Raw genomic sequence first — 20,291 nt, forward strand, 5'->3', positions numbered from 1 at the left:
TAAGGCCCCGGGCGGGGTGGGAGGGAGGGAGCGGTGTGAACTGGAGGCCAGGAGGCCAGCGTGACACCAGCGTGACACCAGTGCGATACCTCACCAGTGCAACACCAGCATGACACCACACCACACCACACCACACCCATGGGGGCCGTCCCTGAGCTGTGGTGACATCCCTGTGCTGGGGTGACTGTCCCTGAGCTGTGGTGACTGTCCCTGAGCTGTGCTGACTGTCCCTGAGCCGGGGTGACATCCCTGAGTCATGTGACACCCCTGAGCCGTGTGACATCCTGAGCTGTGCTGACTGTCCCTGAGCCGGGGTGACATCCCTGAGCCATGTGACACCCCTGAGCCATGTGACATCCCTGAGCTGTGGTGACTGTCCCTGAGCTGAGGTGACATCCCTGAGCTGTGCTGACTGTCCCTGAGCTGAGGTGACATCCCTGAGCTGAGGTGACATCCCTGAGCCATGTGACATCCCTGAGCTGTGGTGACTGTCCCTGAGCTGAGGTGACTGTCCCTGAGCTGAGGTGACATCCCTGAGCTGAGGTGACATCCCTGAGCCATGTGACATCCCTGAGCTGTGGTGACTGTCCCTGAGCTGAGGTGACTGTCCCTGAGCTGAGGTGACATCCCTGAGCTGAGGTGACATCCCTGAGCCATGTGACATCCCTGAGCTGTGGTGACTGTCCCTGAGCTGGGGTGACCGTCCCTGAGCTGGGGTGACATCCCTGAGTCATGTGACATCGCTGAGCTGGGGTGACATCCCTGAGCTGTGGTGACATCCCTGAGCTGTGCTGACTGTCCCTGAGCTGAGGTGACATCCCTGAGCCATGTGACACCCCTGAGCCGTGTGACATCCCTGAGCTGTGGTGACTGTCCCTGAGCTGGGGTGACATCCCTGAGCTGTGGTGACCGTCCCTGAGCTGGGGTGACATCCCTGAGCCGTGTCACATCCCTGAGCTGTGGTGGCCGTCCCTGAGCTGTAGTGACATCCCTGAGCTGTGCTGACTGTCCCTGAGCCGTGTCACATCCCTGAGGCGGGGTGACATCCCTGAGCTGTGTGACATCCCTGAGCTGGGGTGACATCCCCGAGCTGGGGTGACATCCCTGAGCCGTGTCACTTCCCTGAGGCGGGGTGACATCCCTGAGCTGGGGTGACATCCCCGAGCTGGGGTGACATCCCTGAGCCGTGTCACTTCCCTGAGGTGGGGTGACATCCCTGAGCCGTGGTGGCCGTCCCTGAGGTGGGGTGACATCCCTGAGCTGTGGTGGCTGTCCTGAGCTGTAGTGACATCCCTGAGCTGTGCTGACTGTCCCTGAGCCATGGTGGCCGTCCCTGAGCCGTGGTGACCGTCCTGAGCCGGCACCCTTCCCTCTGGGGCCCTCCTAGGTATCTGGGAAGAGGAGGATCAGGACTCAGGTCCCCAGGGGGCCTTTGACTCCCCGAGCCCAGGGTGAAGGCGAGGGACGGGGAGGGCAGGGGAGGCCGCCCGGGGGCCTGGCTGCTCTGCAGGAAGAGGGCGCCAGGCCAGATGCCCGCCTAGCTGGCAGCCAACGCTTTCCAACACAGAGCGGCAGGTCCGGCCGGGCCGGGCCGGCTCCACGTGGGGCGGGCACGAGGCTGGCAGGCTCACAGGACCCGGGGTGGCCCCGGGGGCCACGTGGCGCTTGGTGGGGCCTGGCGGCCCTCCAGGGGGCCCCTTCTGAAAGTGGGCGGGGGGAAGAGGGGGCAGGGTTCCCCTTGCTGGAGAAGGGTGGGAGATGGGTGGGCAGGAGGGGGGTTGAGTGGCTCTGGGCTCATGGGGCAGATGGGTGGGGGTGGGGGCAGCAGAATGGGGGCAGGGTCCTAGTACAGAGGAGGGTGAGGGGGCAGCTGGGGAAGGGTGGGAGTGAGCTGGGGTAAGGAGCCCAGGCCGCCCCCCTCCGGCCCCCCCCGTCTCCCCCCCCCCCGTGAGTACTTGCCGCCCTCCTCCCTGGCTGTGCCCCCCCCCGGGGTCCCTCTGCCTCCCCAGGGGGCCTCCACACACCGGCACTGGGGAGAGTTCTGGTGGGGGTGAGGACGGGTGACCCTATCCTCCTGGTAGGAGGAGGTGTCAAATCTGGGGTGCCCCCCCCCGCCCCGCGGCCCCCCAGGCCAGCCGGTTTATCCCAGGGAGACGCAGAGCCTCTCTGGCCTGCATTCCCAGCCCCAGCCCTGGCCGCAGCCACGTGGAAAGCGGCCTGGTCGGGCTGCTTATTCTGATTATTCCCTGGGCAACTTTCAGATGAGTCACTTGGGCTCTCTGGGCTGCGGTGGGGAAGGTCAAAAGTGTACAGAAATGCTCAGGGAGCGGCAAAGTCGGGTCAGAAGCCTCAGTGGCCAGGGAATTTGGGGGGGGGCTCAGAGAACCCCAGGAAGCCTTCTGCCCCTCCCCCCAGCCCCCAGCCTCCAGGTTTGCTGTAAGGAGCTGGGGCTCTGAGTCCCACATGTACACACTTCCTTAGCTGAAGCCCACTACGACTATCCTGACATTAGGTTTGGGGAAGGGGGGAGGGAGCCCCAAAGTCACCCTAGATCTTTTACCAGCACCCCTGGAATGCAGGGAGGCAACACGTATCCCCTCCCCCTCACACCCTGTGACATTGTCTGCACATAGATTGTCCTATGGCCCAGTGGCAAGAGTGCTCGCTTTGTATCCGTGGAGCCCTGGGTTCGATTCCTCAGCACCACATATACAGAAAACGGCCAGAGGTGGTGCTGTGGCTCAAGTGGCAGAGTGCTAGCCTTGAGCACAAAGAAGCCAAGGACAGTGCTCAGGCCCGGAGTTCAAGGCCCAGGACTGGCAAACAACAACAACAACAACAACAACAAAGATTGTTATTAGGGGCTGGGAATGTGGCTTAGTGGTCGAGTGCTTGCCTAGCACGCGTGAAGCCCTGGGTTCAATTCCACAGTACCACATACACAGAAAAAGCCAGCAGTCAAGTGGTAGAGTGCTAGCCTTGAACAAATACTGTCATTGTTTGAGTCCATACTAGTTCGAATGTCGGGGGTGGGGGGCATCCCCTCAGGAATCCAGACCCGCGGAAGGAGAGTCAAGTGCTATGAATGAATGAAGTGATTTTTTCTCTCAAATGAACAACCCATGCTGTCTGGTGCTCAACCAGGTGGATGGGGGGAGGCTCTTGGTTGAGAAGCTACCAAGAGTTTCAGGATAGGGGACCAAGCCGAGCCACGGCCGACCCGGCGACACCCAGCGGGACCTTCTGTTAGTCCACCGGCCTTCCCGGGCTGCAGGACCAGTCACACAGTGCACCCCATCCCTGCACACCTGCTCCCCACTCTGGCTCCCCAGGTCTGGGATGGAACCCAAGGCCTTGTGCATGCTGGGTGAGCACACCCCCATCGAACCAGAGGACAGCAAAGCCGGGACAGAAAGCAGGAGATCTGGGGGCAAAGCCTGCCCTTCCCCAGGGGCTCCGCTCAGCGCCGTGGCGGGACCCATACCCCCCTTGCCTGGAAACCCTCAAGGGCTCCCACATTGTCTCTCTGTTTGGGCAGTCCTCCAGTTTGAGGTTAGCTTGCTTGCTGATGGTTGGTTGGCGCTCTACCACTTGAGTCCCGCCTCCGGCTCAGCTTTTCGCGGGTTATGCTGGAGATGGAGCCCAGGGTACTTTTCTATCTTGAACTATGATCCTCCAGATCTCGGCTCTGATGACAGGCACCTGCCAATCAGCACCTCGCTCCATGTTTATTCTTAGTTTTGCCTGGGACATTTGGGACATGCTCTATTAGAACCCCCATGGGGCGGTTTCTCTGTTTTTGAAGTGCTGTGTTGGGGTTCTCCAGCCTGGCTGTGGGTGTCACTAACTCTGTGTGTCTTCTTTTCCTGTCTGTCTGTCTGTCTGTCTGTCTGTGTCTCTCTCCCTCTCCTCATCTCTTTTGTTTTGCTGAGACCCAGTCTTACTGCAGAGCCTAGGCTGTCCTGGAGTTCATGATCTTTCTGCCTCCTGTCAGACCCAGGACCTGGGCTTGGAGGGTGGGGGGTGGGGGGCGGGGAGGCTCAGGAAGTGAGGCCTCACAACAGGAAGTAGCCGGGTCGGGACATCCTATCCAGGCCAGGGCGGGCTGGGTGGAGCTTTTCCTTAGTACCAGCTCTGTGGAAAGTGACCTTCACTCCCCTGGTTGGAGAATTCCACTGGGACGCCCCACCCCGCTTCTGCCTACCTGGGCAGGTTGTGTACCCTTGTAGTAACCTTTTACCGGCTCCAAGTCCAGTCTAGACGCCACCTGCAGCCCTGTGAGGTCTGCTCAAGCTCAAGCTTACCCACCCTCACCTCTTCCTACCCACCCCCTACCCACCCTCACACCTCTCCCTACCCACACACCCTGGCTCTGGCTGTGCCCACTCCCTGGGACCCCCGACGGGAGCCAGCCTTCCTCATGGGCTCCTGTCCGGCGTTTTCCTCACTGTCCCTGCTTGCTGGCGTCTCATCTTAGACCCTGCGGCTAGATACCACGGAGCTTCCTCCTCAGGATTCGCTCCCACCACCACGGCCTGAGCTGTGTGGCCTCAGGCATGTAGCTCACCTCTTGGGACCCAGTTTTCTTATCTATAAAATGGGAACTGTAGGGGATTTGGGGGGAAATGAACTCTTAGACACTGAGTGGAAATGCAGATGGGTGCAGCCACCGAGGAGACCAGTATGGGAAACCCTCAGGAACTAGAAATAGCTCCTAGTTCTAATCCTAGCCCCAGGGCAGGGCGGGTCTGAGGAGCTAGATTTGAAACCAGCTGTGAGACTCATTTCCAATTAGCTGAGAGGAGCTGAGCTCAAGCTCTAGTACTGGTGTAGGTGCATGCGTGCACATGGGCACGTACACACACACACACACACACACACACACACACACACACACACACACACACCGCATGACCTGGCCACAGCCTGGGCACATGTCAGAAGAGTGAGTGACCCTACAAGAAAGACACCCATGCGGCCATTCATCACAACACTGCTCACAAGAGCCCAACAACAGAACCAGCCCAGGTGTCCAAGGACAGATGAACAAGTGGAGGAAGAAGAGCCATGCACAGTGCACACGGTGCAGTATCACACGGCCATGGAGAAAAATGAAATCCTGCCACTTGCAGGAAAATGGATGGAACTGGAGCGTGTCATACCGACAGAGACAAGCTGAACTCAGAAAGCCCAAAATGCTTTCCCTCTTACTTAGAAGCTAGACCAAAAGAACACCACCCACTCATGGACGTGCACACACCAACACACACACCTATGTATCTGAACACGCATACATATATACCAGTGGGTTATATGTCAATATGCATGTGTGTCTATTTACATACATATACACAGAATGATTTTTTTTTTTTTTTTGGCCAGTCCTGGGGCTTGAACTCAGGGCCTGAGCACTGTCCCTGGCTTCTCTTTGCTCAAGGCTAGCACTCTGCCACTTGAGCCACAGCGCCACTTCTGGCCGTTTTCTGTATATGTGGTGCTGGGGAATCAAACCCAGGGCCTCATGTATATGAGGCAGGCACTCTTGCCACTAGGCCATATCCCCAGCCCCACACACAGCATGATTTTAACAATGGGATTATTTAGGAGGATGAGAGGGAAAGATGGAGGGCGAATAATGTGGAAACCCATTGCGACACCGCGCGAAGGCATGAGGTGGCTCAGGGACAGCTGGCCAATGGAGGGGAGGGGAAAGTGACAGGGAAGGTTTGGTGCAAAATAATAATGCCAGGCTGGGAGGGGGGGCAGCGGGTGTGTGTGTGTGTGTGTGTGTGTGTGTGTGTGTGTGTGTGTGTGTGAATGCAGCCCAGTGGTTTATTTGCATGTCTGAAGATAGAACTGAGAGAGCTGCTGAGACTGTTTTCAGAAGGGGGAAGGGGAAAGGGGTTGGGGGGGGGGGTAGATCCGGCACATCAGGCCCGTGTGTGGACCCCCCCCCCCCCCGAAGCCCCCTTTGTACAATCAACGCATGCTGATAACAATGATGAAAGAAAGAGAGAACATCCGTCCAAAAAAGAATGAAAATAGGAGTAGTTACATGTCCCACCCCACACATGCGTTTGTTCAGAGGAGCTTAGCTGGTGGCAAGTGTTTTGTTAAATGAACGGTGTCTCACCTCTGAGCTCCCGCTGCCTCCTGCCCTGGTGTGCCCAGGACAGGAAACAAACCACACACACACCACACACACACACACACACCACACACACACACCACACACACACACACACACCACACACACGGGCACCCCCTACCCCCCAAAAGGCAACTGTGGCCTGAGCTGAGGCATTGCATCTAGCAGCCAGAGGTGTCTGGAAGCCCTTGGAGGGTTTGGGGCGTCCCTAGCCCACAGGGAGCCCAACCTGGCCCGCTGCCTCCTCCCAGGGCAGGCCCGGCTCTGCGGGCTGAGACCAGAGGGCTGGGGGTGGAGCCCGGGGCAGGGCCACTGCCCACATGAAAGTCAGGCTGCCCTGTGGTCACGCTGGCCCGGTGCCTCGCGGTAACTGCCCCAGGGCCCACAGAGAGACCACAGCGTGCGGGCCACGGGGGCTCTACCTGGGGATGCCCACCCCACCACAGCGAGGCCGAAGCACCAGCCTGCCCATTGACCAATGCCTGCCCCAGAGGGTGGCTGGCCACAGGACTACGACCTGGCCTCCTTCGCCATTCCTGTCATGGTGCCCTGAAATCTTCCAGAAGAGTCTCCAGAGGAAGTTTTGCTGCTAACCTGCTGGACCCCTTTGCTGGCTGTGTATTTTTGCTCAACCCTGCAGTCCGTTCTCTCCTCCTGCCTGCTGGGGTCAGTAAATGACCTGGCTAGACTCCAGGGCGGCCTGGCACAGGCCTGGGTCTCTGGCAGTGTCTTTGGGGGTGATGGAAAGCTCCCCGCTGCCTTTCCGCTAGGAGGTGTGCTAGATGGCTGGCTCCCCGCTTGCTTGCTCAGACCGGCCTGTGGGCTGGGGCCCCCTGGAAGAGCCGCAGCAGAGGGGGAGGAGGGAGGGGAGGGGGGGAGAGCCAGAGTCCGGAATTGGCATGAGCCTCTAGAGCCAGACCTGAAGTTAGCCAGACTTGGGCCCTTCTGGTCCCAGCGTTCCCGCCCCCAGGCAGGCTGGCGTGGCCTTTGTGTGACTGGGTGAGCCACCTGGCTGCTAGGACACGCTCTGCAGTCCCCACGGGGTGCGGCCAGCGTGATCTCGCCCCACACCGCAGAGGTGCCCTACTCTGGTAGGAAGCAAACGTCCCTGGGATGGAGTAGGTGCTCAGTCAACACTGGTTCTCACCAGCTGTGAAGGGTGGTTTGTGCACACTCCCCCGGGCACCCCGCCGACTGTGTACAGGATACCGGGCCAGGTGTCAAAGCTATGAGAGAAACAGCTCCGGCCCTCTCCAGTCTTGGAGAGCAGAGGTGTCACTAACCCCCTGCAGAGCGTGCGGGGTTGCCCAGGTAACCGCTGGCCCCGCCTCCTCACAGCCCAGCCCCCACCAGGGAAGCCACTGGATGTGGAGACAAACATGACCCAGGCCCCATGGAGAGGACCTGGGGTGCTGTTCCAGCTGCGTCAGTCAGGTCTTTGCCTTTTGCTCCTGGTTCCTGGTTGAGCACTGGGTCCAATAGGCAAGAGTACACCATGGAGGCGGGGGGGGGGGTGGTGGCCCCCCCAAGTCATGGTCCCCGGGCTGGGAAGGCTGCAGAGGCCTGCAGTCCACTCTGGTGGGCCTCTGGCGGAGGATTCCGGGAAGCAGGAGAGCCTTGGGGGGGGCGGGGTGGAGGGGGTGGAGGACTTGGGGGCTCTCTGGGCCTGGGCGGGAGGGGCCTGGGGCCTGCAGGGCAAAGGTGCTAGCTAAGCAGGGGCTGTCCTAGCCTGTGGGATCCAAGTGGGGTCGGGGGGGGGGGGGGATTGGCATCTTCGAGCCTCATCTGTCCCTTCTCTAAAAGCAATGGCCCCTGCCCCTCCAAACACCCAGAAAGATGTGGCGTGGAATTCTAAGCTACCACACGGGAGCGAAGCTGGTCGGCTTCATGGGGTTCCTCTGATTGCACGCTCCAGCGTGGACGACACAGACTTCAACGGTCACAATGCTTCCCAGCCCTGTCCTTGAAATGGTCGTGGACAAGGAGGCCTGATGGCACGTTTCTGAAGCCGGATGGGGCACTGGTACCTCTGCCTGCAATCCTAGCTTCCTCGGGAGGTTGGGACCTGAGGATGGTGGTTCAAAGCCAGCCTGAGCAGGAAAGTCTGTGAGACAATTTATCTCCAAGTGATTGGCAAAAAGCTGCAAGTGGAGATGTGGCTCAAGTGTATCGCCCTAGCCTAGAGTGAAAAGAGCTAAGGAAGCATGCCCAGGCCTTGAGTTCAAGTCCAAAAAGTCACATTTTTGCAACAGTGTTTCGATCTGGAGGACTTGGTTGGTTATTTAGTTTGTTTGTTTTTGACTTTGGGAGCCCGGATGAAGCCCAAGGCACTGCACACACTGGGCAAGCGCTCTTGCCCCTGGCCACACCTCCAGACCCTTAGCTGGGTTTTAGTGGGATGGTGTAAGCCTGTGGAGAATCCCTGGAAAGTCCAAATGTATACTGTGTCTCTTCCTAGCTAGTACTCCTTTCCTTAGACCCTCCCACCAGGGACAGACTTTAAGACTTTGTATAAATGTCCCTGGGCGATCGCCTCCTAGAGAAGTCTCCCAGGATTTCCCACCATGCACAGTGATCTCTCCCTTCTCTGTGTAACCAAAGCTCACAGGTGGCATCTGAAAGTCCAGCCTGGTGACTACAGGCTCTGCAGGAAAAGATGCCCCACTGAGCTATTTCCCTGTGGGGTCGGGTCTGCTGGGTCTTTAAAATAACCCACGGTAGCTGAGGCCCGCCCAAATCCTTAGGCCAGCATCGGCTTGATTGTGCGTGTGAATATGGATCCTGCTGGGGTCAAAGGAAAGATGTGTGAAGGTAGAGTTAATGGCGGCCCTGCCTGCATCCTGTCAAACTTCCTCCAGAGCCCTCAGTGCAGCTGAGGCCCAGAGTTAACAGCTTTTCTCTTGACCTCAGGGTAACCCTGACGGAGGCAGGCTGGGCCAGGCAGAGATTATCTACCCTAGTTTGGAGAGCTCTGGCCTTTTGTTTTCTGGGTTGTTTTTCTTTTCTTTCTCTGGTCTGAAGGATTGAACTCAGGGCCTGGCACTTGTTTGGCTTGCTTGCTCAGGGCTGGCACTCTACCACTTGAACCATGGCCCCAGTCTGGCATTTTGCTGGTGAACTGGCGATCGAGTCTAGGATTTCTCTGCCCCTGCTTGGGCTGGCTGCCTTGGATGTGAAGCTTGGAATTGCAGGTTCGATGTTGGTCTCCAGCAAAGCAACCACCCCTCCCTCTCCACCCCCACCCCCCCACTGCACTTGCATCTCAGAAATGGGCCACAGGTGGTACCTGCTTCTGAGCACGCTCAGGGCACGCAGAGCAGCGCGTGTGGAGACACGTGGTGTGGCCACGTAGGGGATGAAGTCCTAGCCACCGCCATCGCTGTCAATGTTGCCTCAGCCCCGTCTAGACCACCAGCGTATGTGATGCCAGTCAGAAACACAAGCAGACGTGCATACTGCAAGACCACACGCACACTCATGCACACACGTGTTCACACACACCTACTCAAGCATGTGCACACGTGCACACTCAGCCATAGTCATGCAGGTGACCACGTTGTCAGGCTCCTTAAGAATCCAAAGAAGCCATCCACGCGACGTTGAGAGCTGCAGGGTTGAAGCGCAAGGTGGAGGGTGGACTCTCGCATCTGCCTTTTCCTCCCAGCTTCCTAGGGTCCCCCAGAGCCCCGACAAAGGCAGGACATCATGGCTGACGGACTCCCAAAGACGCCCGAAACTCGCTGTGGCAGAGCTTTTGAGGCCAGTAGGTGGGCTTGAACTCGAGCCCCACACATCCATGGCTGGTGCTCTACTGCTCGAGCCACGTCTCCAACACAGCTTCAATGCACCACTTGGGCTGCTTTGAACTTGGGTCCTCAGATCTCAGCCTCCTGAGTAGCTAGGATGACAGGTGTGAGCCACCGGTGCCTGGTGGATTGATTCTGCTGTCTCCTCTCACGCCTTTGGCCTCTGTCCTGGTCACAGTCATCAGTTCCTCCAGTGAGCTGACTCAGAATGTGAAGGGTGGAAGGGACCCAGCCCCCCCCCCCCCCCAGTACACAATCTGTGTCCCACCTGCTTAAAGGGCACTGTCTGTGGGAAGCTCAAAGGCCAGGAAAAGGTGCCCAACTCCTCATGGGCCTGTGTGACCCCCCAGAACCTTCTGGAACAGTTCCTATGCCTCAGTAGTTTTAAAAAAGCATCCGCTACTGGCTTCTTCCTCTAAGTCACCAACAAAACTCCCAGGCTGGCCATGGGACTTGACGCGGCTTCTCATCTCTGCTCACCTGCGCCCGCCCAGGGGTCTCTCCCAAGCCTCCATTCCAGGACTTTCTCCAGTGTGCACTATACCGACAGTCTAGAACACAGTAGAGAGTCGCTGCTTCCCTCTGGGTGCTGATGCAACAGGTGCTTCAGTGCTGATTTCGCTGCAAAGTTCCTGAAGGAACTACAAGCAAGAGGCAAGCTTGGCAACCCTGCCACCATTCTGGATGTGTCTCTGCTCTACGCCTGTCGCTCTTCGGATCACTCTGCAATCATTTTGGAATTGGGGGTGGGGTGGATATCGTCTTTGTGGGGACCGAAACCACCCCCCATGCAGCAATACAGCCTCCTCAGGAGAGACCACCAGCCAGGTCCCGATGACATGTTGAAGTTATGTCTGCACCCCAAAGGTGGCTGAAGATGTGCTGTCTTCCTTTCCCTGCCCTTCATCCTGTCTCTTTATTTGGCATGTAGAGGTGAATGCTGGACCCAACAGGTAGAGTCCCAGGAGTTTGGGCCTGGAGCCTAAAGCTCTGGCTTCACTGATACAATGGATTTTATTTTGTTCTCAGGGGGGTAATAGAATTACCATTGAAAGTCACCTTGTTAGAGCTGAGCATGGTGGGGCACACCTGTAATCCAAGTTATTCAGGAGGCAGAGACAGGAAGATCTCCAATTCGAGGCCCACCTGGCCTATCCTATGAGACCTAGTCTCCAAAACAAATTGCATAAACAAAAAGGCTGGAAGCGTGGCTCAAGCGGTAGAGCACCATCCTCCAGGAATGCTACGAGCCACCGGGGTGGGGGAGGGGGGGGACCAGGCTGCCATGGCTCCCGGTGGCATCTACAAGGCCACATTTGCTCAGGAGACAGGGACAGAGTCACAGCTGTGTCACCTGGAGCTTGCCCATCATTTCTCATCAAGTTACCAGCAAGAGCAGATCAAGGACCAGTTGCGAGCAAGTTGACCCTACGGGGTGGTGGGCAGACACCAGGTTTGGGTGGCGATGATGACCGTGGCCTATCCGGGGTGCCAGGGGCCCATCAACCCCTTGGGCTTCGCAATCCCAGCGGCCAGGCCATCCCACCAGATGTCACCACTACTCGAACCCTGCCACAGGCCGGCATCGACGCCTCACGCCTGTAATCCTAGCTACTCGAGGCTGTGCGCTAAGGACTGAGTTCCAAAACCCCAGCAGACACATCTGAGGAATGCTTATCTCCAACTAACCAGCAAAAAGCTGGAAGTAGAGCTGTGGCTCAAATGGTAGAGCACCAGCCTTGAGAGACAAGGGAGAGCCTGTAGGCCCTGAGTTCAAGCCCCAGTAAATAATGGCGCAAACTGAACCAAACCAAACCAACCAAACAACAAATCTCCATGGCACAACTTCACTCAGGGTCAAAGTCATAGCTGGTTCTGCATCAGAGGGGGACTCCTGGACCACTCCCAGCCCACCGTTCAAGCCTGTCCCCCAAAGCACCCAGCCCCCCAACATTTGACCCACAGGACCCCAAGACACTCCTGGTGACAAAAAGAGGAAGGCTCCAGTAATTGGCTAGATGAGGTACATGGAACCCTGGTGGCCATCGCCTTTGGGTCTCTGGAAGTTTCCAGGCTCCTGTGGATCCTTTTTTTGGGGGGAGGGAGAGGACAGGGGGAAGACTCAGCCATCAACTTAAGCATACTCCTCCCTCCCTCCCACCCTCCCACCCTCCCTCCCTTCCTTCCTTTCTTTCCAGTCCTGGGGCTTGAACTCAAGGTCTGGGCACTGTCCTTGAGCTTCTTTTGCTCAAGGCTAGCACTCTACCTCTAGAGACACAGCGCCACTTCCAGCTTTTTCTGTTCATGTGGTGCTGAGGAATCGAACCCAGGGCTTCATGCATGCTAGGCAAGTGCTCTACCACTAGGCCACATTCCCAGCCCTTAACGCATATTTCTAATTGCTTCAGAAGAAGGTGCTTCTCCCAAGTCAGGTGGGGTCGGGGCTCTCAGGCCCAAACTATGTGCTGTGTTACACACACACACACACACACACACACACACACACACACACACACACACATGTGCCATCAACTCAGGATGGTTAACAGTCTGGTCAAGTTTTTCCAGATTGTCTCGGCCCTCCTGGTAAGCCTACTTGAGCCAGTCATTAGAACAGAGAAGAAGCCTCAGGACCGGAGCCAAATGGAAGATTCAGAAGAAAGTTTCCAAGAGATTCAGACAGCTCAGGAACCACACGCAGACATCCTGAATAATCCAGTCCCCAGCGACTCCCGGCTCCACCCCCCCTCCCGGCACAAAGGGCTTTGGAACCCTTCCATGGAGAAAGTGCTGGAGACCAAGTTTCTTCTTGTTCCTCAGTATGTCCAAGGGTTAAAAACATTTTCCAACTCCCCTTCCAACTGCAAGGTCAAACAGCTGTCCAAAACCACCCAAGGAGTGAGGGAGTCCTGGACAGCTGGAGCCCCCCCCCAGACACCCCCCCCCCCCAGTGTGGTCTACAGGCCAGCAAGGGAAGAGTTAACACAGCCATCAGCTTTGGCTGATAGTTCAAACTCCAAAGTTCACGCTCAGTCCCAGCCACCCCGAAGGAATTGTAAATCTCAGGGCAGTATTTAACACAACAAAAGCAACCTGGAAAGACACGCAGGTTTGGTTTTCAACAGTACATATTTACTTAATCCCAGAGGTATGTGGCCCCACGTCAGATCAGCTGGCTTGGCTGGTCCTTTCAACAATCCCACCCCCCCGCCCCCCCCTTCCTTCACCACAGTTTAAATTTCAAACTAATTCTCTGTTTTCACTCTTCCTCTTCGCCCGGCCAGCCCGGCCTGCTGGCCTCAAATCCCTCTCTCAATTGCCCTGTCACTGGGTGAGTCAGTCCACCCTGAGTTGGGAGCTGGGTGGGTGACCGGAGTGGGGGGGGGGTGTCACCCTCCCCACACTCTGGCACCAGGTCTCCAAACTCATCACCATGCGAGGTTGGCACCATTAAACAACAACAACAAAAAAAAGTGAAGGGCAAGAGGTGCACAGTGGCTCACGCCGGCCGGGAACCCTAGCTACTCCGGAGGCTGAGATCTGAGGGTCTCCAGGGAAAGCCCTAGCTCCAATGAGCCACCCCAAAGCCAGCAGCCAAGGTGTGGCTCAAGTGGCTCAGCACCAGCCTGTGGGAAAAAGTTAAGCAAGAGCCTGGGGCAGTGAGTTCAAGCCCCAGGACTGGCAAGTGTGCACACATGTATGCACACACGCGTGAACACACATACACACAGAGAATGAACGGCAAAGCCCAGTCTCAGTAGCGGTGAAAGGTTCTTTATCGGTTGCTGGCTACCCTAGCCCCCCCCCCCCCCCATTCCAGTTCCCGACACCTGGGCCTCCCGGCGCTCTCAGGCCAGGCTAGACCATGCAAGACCCTCTCTCCACTTTCCTTTGCAAACCCCAGCCTGCACCCCATCTCCAGTGTCCTCGGAGCTGCAGCCGCCCAGGTTGGGGGCTGCGAAGTCGGTTGCCAAGGAAAACACCGAGCGCCGGCTAGCAGGCGGCTCCCGGCTCTGCCCAGGGGCGCGCGCGCCTCGCCTCGCAGGCAGCCGGGGAGGCGGGCGAAGAGAAGGTGGAGCGGGGAGGAGTGGGGTGCGGGGATCGGGGCGCCCCACACCCTCCTCCCAGCCAGGGGCGCTCCCCGCGTGGCGGGGAGGAGGGATCCCCTGGACCCTCGGCGTCCCCAGTCCCAGGTGTCCCGGTCAGCCCCCCCACTTCCACCCCCGACCTCGTACCTTTCTCGCGCCGCGCTCTGCGAACTCGCGAGCGAGCTGGCGCCCGATGCCTCGCCCACCGCCGGTGATAAGCACGTTCTCCCGCGACAGGTCCCGCAGCCTGGCGGGCAGCAGCGAGCCCACGGCCGCTTTGGCCACCAGGTAGATCAGCTGCAGGGGGAAGGCCACCAGCGCGCCCAGCCAGCGCCACACCATCCTCCCCGCGCGCGCGGGGCCGGGGCCGGGGCCGGCGCGGGGTGGCGATGGCACAACTCCCCCGAGGCCGAACAAAACCGGAACGGAACGCTCCTTGGAGCGGGGGCGGGGAGGGGGAGTCAACCCCCAGCGCCGGGCTGGTGATCGGGCAGAGAGGGTGGGGATTCGAACAAGAAGTTTCTTGCCCGGGCAGCCGCGTCTCGGCTGGGGACGCTCAGGTAATGTTTACCGGACGAGGAGTTCAGGCTGGGGAGGAGAGGGGGGGGGGGAAAGAAAAAGAAAAAAAGGCTCTAACCACGCGCGCCCCGCGGGTCCAAAGTGCAAGACAGAAAAAAAATAAAAAGGCCGATTCCGAAACGGAGCTTCCTCGCCCGCCACCCCACCCAGCCCGGCTCTCCGGGGTGGGGAAAACAAAACAAAACAACAAAGTAGGGGATAAAAGTGCTGGGCGCTCCCGATTTCAGCCCGCGAAGGTCTCCCGAGGGCTCATGGCGACCCCTGGGCTCAGGAAATTGCTTAGACGCCAGTTGCGGGCCGGCGGCGCGGGCGAGGGAGGCGGGGGTCCCCGGGTCCGGGATCCCGGGGTCCCGGGCCGGCTCGGGACGCGCGCGCTCGCTCTCCCGGCTCCCCTCCTCCTCCTCCTCCTCCTCCTCCTCCTCCTGGCTCTCGCTCCCAGCCCCTCGCCGGGAGTTGCCGCTCGATCCCGGCTCCCCTCCTTCTCTCTCCCTTTTAGCATCTACAGCCTGCGATCCGCCCTTTCCAACTTGGAGAGGGCCCCGGGGCGCAGCACGCGTGGAGCGGCCCCCGGGGGTGGCGGCCGCCTCAATCCTTCGCTCCCCGGGCAGCTGCGGCGCGCAGCAAGCGGGCACCCTCCTCCCTCCCCTCCCTTCCTTCCCCCTCCCCCTCCCTCCTCCCCTCCCTTCTCCCCTCCCTCTCCTTCCCTTCTCCCCTCCCTCCTCCCTCCCCCCCCCCATTTTTTAATACCCCATTAAGTCTGATTGACAGCTAAAGTTGTTGGGAGGCTTCCCTCCCGTGTCTCTGAGTGGCTGCAGCCGCCTCCCTCTCCTCCCCTCCCTCCCCACCCCCCCCCCCTGCCGCGCCGTCGCGGGCCGCGCGCCTGGGCGCGCACCCGGGCTCGCCGCCACCCGCGCTCGCTCGCTGCAAGCCGGGACTTGTGGCTGGCGTCCCTGCGGGCCAGCAGCTGGAACCCAAACACGCTGGAACCGACTCCCGCGAGCCGGCTCCCTCCCGGACACATTCCTCCCAGCCCGGGCCAGGTGATCACCCCTGCTTGCCAGGGACTGGCCCGGGGGCGGGGTGGGATGGGGGGGGGGGGACGCTAGCACGCCGGGAACCGACCGGGTCGCCTAGGGTTTATTCCAGGTCACTTGGTCACAGCCCCCCCCCTCGCCCCCCCCCCCCGCCTCCCGTGTCCCCCGGCCTTCCAGTAGGACCCGGAGGCCACGCCCCGCCTTTGCCCCACCCCACCCATGTTTCCCCACTTTTGGGGGGGCAAGACCCCACCTTTGCCTCCTAGCCCCATCCACGTTTCCCCACTTTTGGGGGACGGGAGGGTGAGAAGGGTTTGCTCTGAAGGGGGGTGGGGTGGGGTGGGCAGGGTGAAGAAACCGCCTAGATGCCAGGGAACACACCTTCGGTGAGCTAGGAGTATTTTTATTGCGCATCGGGGCTGGCATCCGCTGGACGGACAGCAGTTTCCCGAAGAACAGAACCTGTGCCCCGGTGACCCCGCCGGCAGCGTCCCCTCTTTTGGGGCCTCCTGTCTGGGATCCGCCTCGTAACCCCCCAGCCCTCCCCAGCCGCAGGCCGTCGTCCCCGCGGGGAGTCTGAACCGAGCTGGTTAGAGTGGTCGGTAGCCCGGGAGCTGAGTCACCCGGACGAGCCAGCCGCCGGGGTGCACAGCGCCGACGGGACTTGCCTCCTCCGAGCCCGTATGGGCGGGAGCCTGGGGTTCTGCTCTGGAATCTGGTGCAGGCCTCTCCAGCCCCAGACTTGTTCAGACGGGGCGCCGTGGGCCTCGCTCGGCCCCGGAGACGATCCGGCAGGCCGGGGTGCGCAGGAGTGGGCAGTTTTAACGCCAGCGTGGGCGAGCTATGCAGATCGAGGGGGCGGGGCCCGGGGCGGGGCCGGGGCGGGGCCCGGAGGGCGGGGCGGGGCTGGGGCTGGCCTTCTCACCTGCTGGGCCGCTGGGTTCCCACCGGTGAGGTTCTTCCTTCGGGGCCGGTCCATCGGAGTCACTGGGAAAGCAGGGGGAGGGGAGAGGGGGAGGAAGGAGCTTTAACGACCTTGCGGGCTTCCTCCACCCACCGTGCAGGTTACTAGTGCCCAGGAAGTGGAGATCCACTCCGGATCCACCCTTCTGCCCACTGGGCTCGGCGGCGCTGGCCGGTAGGGAGGAGGCTCCTGGGCAGGCCATTGTCCTCCTTTGCTCCATCCCATCACGGTGACAGCCACTTCCCATCAGATGGGACAGGAATCTCAGCCTGACAGAACCAGGCCTCACACCTGGGTATGTGGGTGTGGGTTTGGGGGTGTGGTGTCCCCCAACTCCTTGGATGCTATCTTTGCTCATCTGTTATCCTTGAAGCCACCTAGCGGTCGCTGTTGGGCACTGCACCTCCAGTTGCCCCAGCCTCTGGCAGAGCCCCTAACTAACTAGATGTACTTTCTCCCCTGTAAGGTTAACACCCCAAGCACAAAACTCCTCCCCTCTGTTTTATGGCAGAGGACATCACACACACAACACACACGCATCCAGCGACTTACACGAGGAGAGTGTGTTCCCGGATCAGCAGTTGCTCAGATGCCAAACCAGTGGCCATGCATTGGGAGATCCCAAAAAGAGTGGGTAGATCTCCACCTACCATCTTTGGGATGTGAGCTCTGAGGCACCCCTGTGAGCCTCGAGCTTCCCTCAGAATCCCTTCCCCTGAAAGGAGCTGTCACTTCCTCTATTTCTTTCCTCCACCCAAGTCAGCTGGCAGAAAAGGGCCAAGAGGACTGGGGCTAGAGGGACACGGCTCAGCAGGCCCAGACTGGTCCCGAGTGTCCTTGTGGCCTGGTTTCAGTGAGACCTGCAGGAGACCCCCCCTCCCCTCGCCCCCTGGCTTTTTCTCCTTGGTACCTTCCTCTCTGTTTCCTTGGGGGCAGGAGGTGAGCAATCCAACTCCAGGAGTGAAGGTTGGGATTTCACTTCCCAGGCCTGGGTGGAGGGCCTCACATTTTAAAAATTTTTTTTTTTTTGCCCCTGAGGATGTGAAAGGAGCCTTTGTAGACTTGGTGGGTGAGGTGCGCTGCAGGACTCAGTTTTTCCATAGCCCAGCCCTGTCCAGACCAGCACAGCCAGGGAGGTGTGAGAATGGTTCAAGCAGGGCTGGCTGGAGCCTGGTGGCCGAGCTGCCTTTCAGCCCTCGGTGAGTAGATACAGCCAGCCTCAGGGTTGGAGGGAGCCTGCCTAAAGGGCTGGCTCTGTACAGCCAAGACAAGGGCTAGCTGCTCTGGTCAGCTGCTCCCTGCCTCTGAGTCAATTTCGTTCCTCCCTTCCCTACCTCCAGAGACTGGGGGTTGAACCTAGTGCTGTGTATTAGGCAAGCACTCTACCACCCCAGTCAGCCCTTTTGTTTTTGAGACAAGGTCTCCCTATGCTTGTCCTGGCTAGATCCAACCCAAGACCTCTCTTTTCCTCTTCCTGGGCCATGAGATGAATAGTTCGCTTTGTACTCTGCTGTCCAGAATCCAATGCTATCTTGGACTGGAATCTCCACACCTGCAAGCTAAAATGAACCTTTTCTCTTTATAAGTTACTTGCTTCAAGTAGTTTGTTACACTAATGGAAGGCTAACTAAAACAAAAACTTCTATTTCCAGGGTACTACATTGTTTTTAAAAAGAGAGACAAGAAGGGATCAGGGTCCCCTAATCCTCTTTGAAGGCACAGCCCCAGTAACTTAAAGGCCTCTCATTAGGCCCTGGCTTTCAATGGCTCCATCACTCCCCGGGCCCCCAATAATGCCACCCTGGAGATAGAGCCTTTACCACGTGGACCTTGGAACTGCTTCAGGTTAAGCAGCTTCACCAAGATCATGGAGCTTGGAGAAGGGCCAGATACAGAGTTAGAACGTAGCTCGCTTTCACCTGGAAGCTCATCAACTTGGCTCCGGTCTCTGCTCCCTGCCCCTGGAGCTTTGTCTGCCAACGTCTCTCCCTAGGAAACAAGCACGGACACACATGCCACAGTCACACACATCTGTTCGTGATATATACCTCTGCGTACAGAAAAACAATGCGAAGGGCACGCAGCAGCACCCCTATTTCTGGATGTGAATGTTCTGATGGCTGTCGTGTACACACACACACACACACGCACACATACACACACACACACACGGGTACTACAGTATTACAGCTTGAACTCAGGGCCTGGATTTGAGCCACAGCTCCACTTCTGGCTGTTTGGTGATTAATCAGAGATAAGAGTCTCCCTCTGTCTGTCTGTCTGTCTGTCTGTCTGTCTGTCTGTCTCTCTGCTGGTCCTGGGGCTTGAACTCAAGGCCTGGCACTGTGTCTGAGCTTCTTTTGCTCCACGCTAGCATTCTACCACTTGAGCTCCCATGCCACTTCCGGCTTTTTCTGTGTATGTGGTACTGAAGAATCCAACCCAGGGTTTCGTGCATGCTAGGCAAGCACTCTACCACTAGGCCAAACTCCTGGCCCCTAGATAAGAGTCTCATTGGACTGGCTTTGAACCATGCCCCTCAGCTTCTTGCATAGCTAGGATGACAGGTATGAGCCACTGGTACCCTCAATCCCTATGTTTTATACTAACATCTTGTTACGAAGAGTTACTCAGTAAGCTTTTTTTTGGAAAGTGGACTGTTTCAGAACCGGTATGACCAGAAGTCCTTGTGTAAGACCACAGATTTCCTGACTATGAGGTCTCTAAAAACCTCCTAAAAAAACAGAGAATGAGCCAGGACCTCAGCTTTTTGGAATCACCTAATCCATCCTATAATACCATGATTTGTAGGAAAGTTCTGCACATAAATCCCATAAAATCCTATAATGTAGAGCTGACATTAAGCTTGCCCAGAACTAAATCTGCTTTGAGAGAGAGAGAGAGAGAGAGAGAGAGAGAGAGAGAGAGAGAGAGAGAGAGAGAGAGAGAGAGAGAGAGAGAGAGAGAGAGAGACTGCTTGCCAGGAGCCTGCAGAAAACCATCAGACATGCTGAACGCCATGCCAACCTCCTGCCTGAGGCCTTTCTAAGAAGGCCTCTTTTCATGAGTTTATACAAACTCTTTGTTCAGATCCTGTTGGGTCTTTCCTTCAACCTGGTGGAACACTGGATTTCTGTGGGGCCAGAAAGGACTGACATCTACCTTGGGATTCAGGGACCCAGAGAAAACAGCAGGTTTGGGAAATTGGGGATGGTCACCTGATTCCCACAATGCTCTGCTTCCCACAATGCTTTTCACTACCAGGGGATGGGATCATCCCAGGTCACTTTGGGTGGACAACATGGCAATGTAGGACAGGGAGAATGAGGGCAGTGACAGCCCCACCTAGCAGGGGTACTTGGCAGTGGGTGCTGCCTCAACAAAACCTGAAATGATGCTGAACATTCCGTGCCTCAGTTTCCCCAGGTTTAAAATGAGAGTTGGATTAATAGTCTTGCATTGCTCTTGTTAAGACCATAAACATTGTCTGGCAATTGATAGATGTATAATAAACATCCTCCCCTCCCTCCCTTCCTTCTTTCCTTCCTTCCTTCCCTTTGCCATATTACCCCTAGCCATTTACCTACTGTCTAATTTTGCAGTCTTTAAAAGTATTTATCTTTTTTTTTTTGGCGGTGGAGGGAGTTGAACTCAGGGCTTAGCACTTGCTAG

The 20,291-nt window shown here is 58.1% G+C and overlaps 1 protein-coding gene across 3 annotated transcripts in view; it reads right to left on the bottom strand.

Moving 5' to 3' along the window:
* Dhrs3 (dehydrogenase/reductase 3) overlaps positions 1 to 16,450 on the bottom strand; it is a 29,581-nt gene extending 13,131 nt beyond the window's left edge. Inside the window, exons 1-2 of one of the 3 annotated variants that reach the window (XM_048350268.1) lie at positions 16,188 to 16,450; positions 14,190 to 14,630 (exon numbers count right to left, since the gene is read on the bottom strand). In XM_048350268.1, the coding sequence (XP_048206225.1) occupies positions 14,190 to 14,384 (195 nt within the window). In that variant the 5' untranslated portion in view covers positions 14,385 to 14,630; positions 16,188 to 16,450. Of the gene's footprint in view, positions 1 to 14,189; positions 15,238 to 16,187 lie in introns of those variants that run through there. The other 2 variants (XR_007211508.1, XM_048350269.1) reach the window with 2 other exon arrangements.
* Between the last annotated feature and the right edge of the window lie 3,841 nt (positions 16,451 to 20,291).

Source organism: Perognathus longimembris, chromosome 7, assembly GCF_023159225.1.
Source record: "Perognathus longimembris pacificus isolate PPM17 chromosome 7, ASM2315922v1, whole genome shotgun sequence".
In the NCBI taxonomy this organism is placed as follows: domain Eukaryota; kingdom Metazoa; phylum Chordata; class Mammalia; order Rodentia; family Heteromyidae; genus Perognathus; species Perognathus longimembris.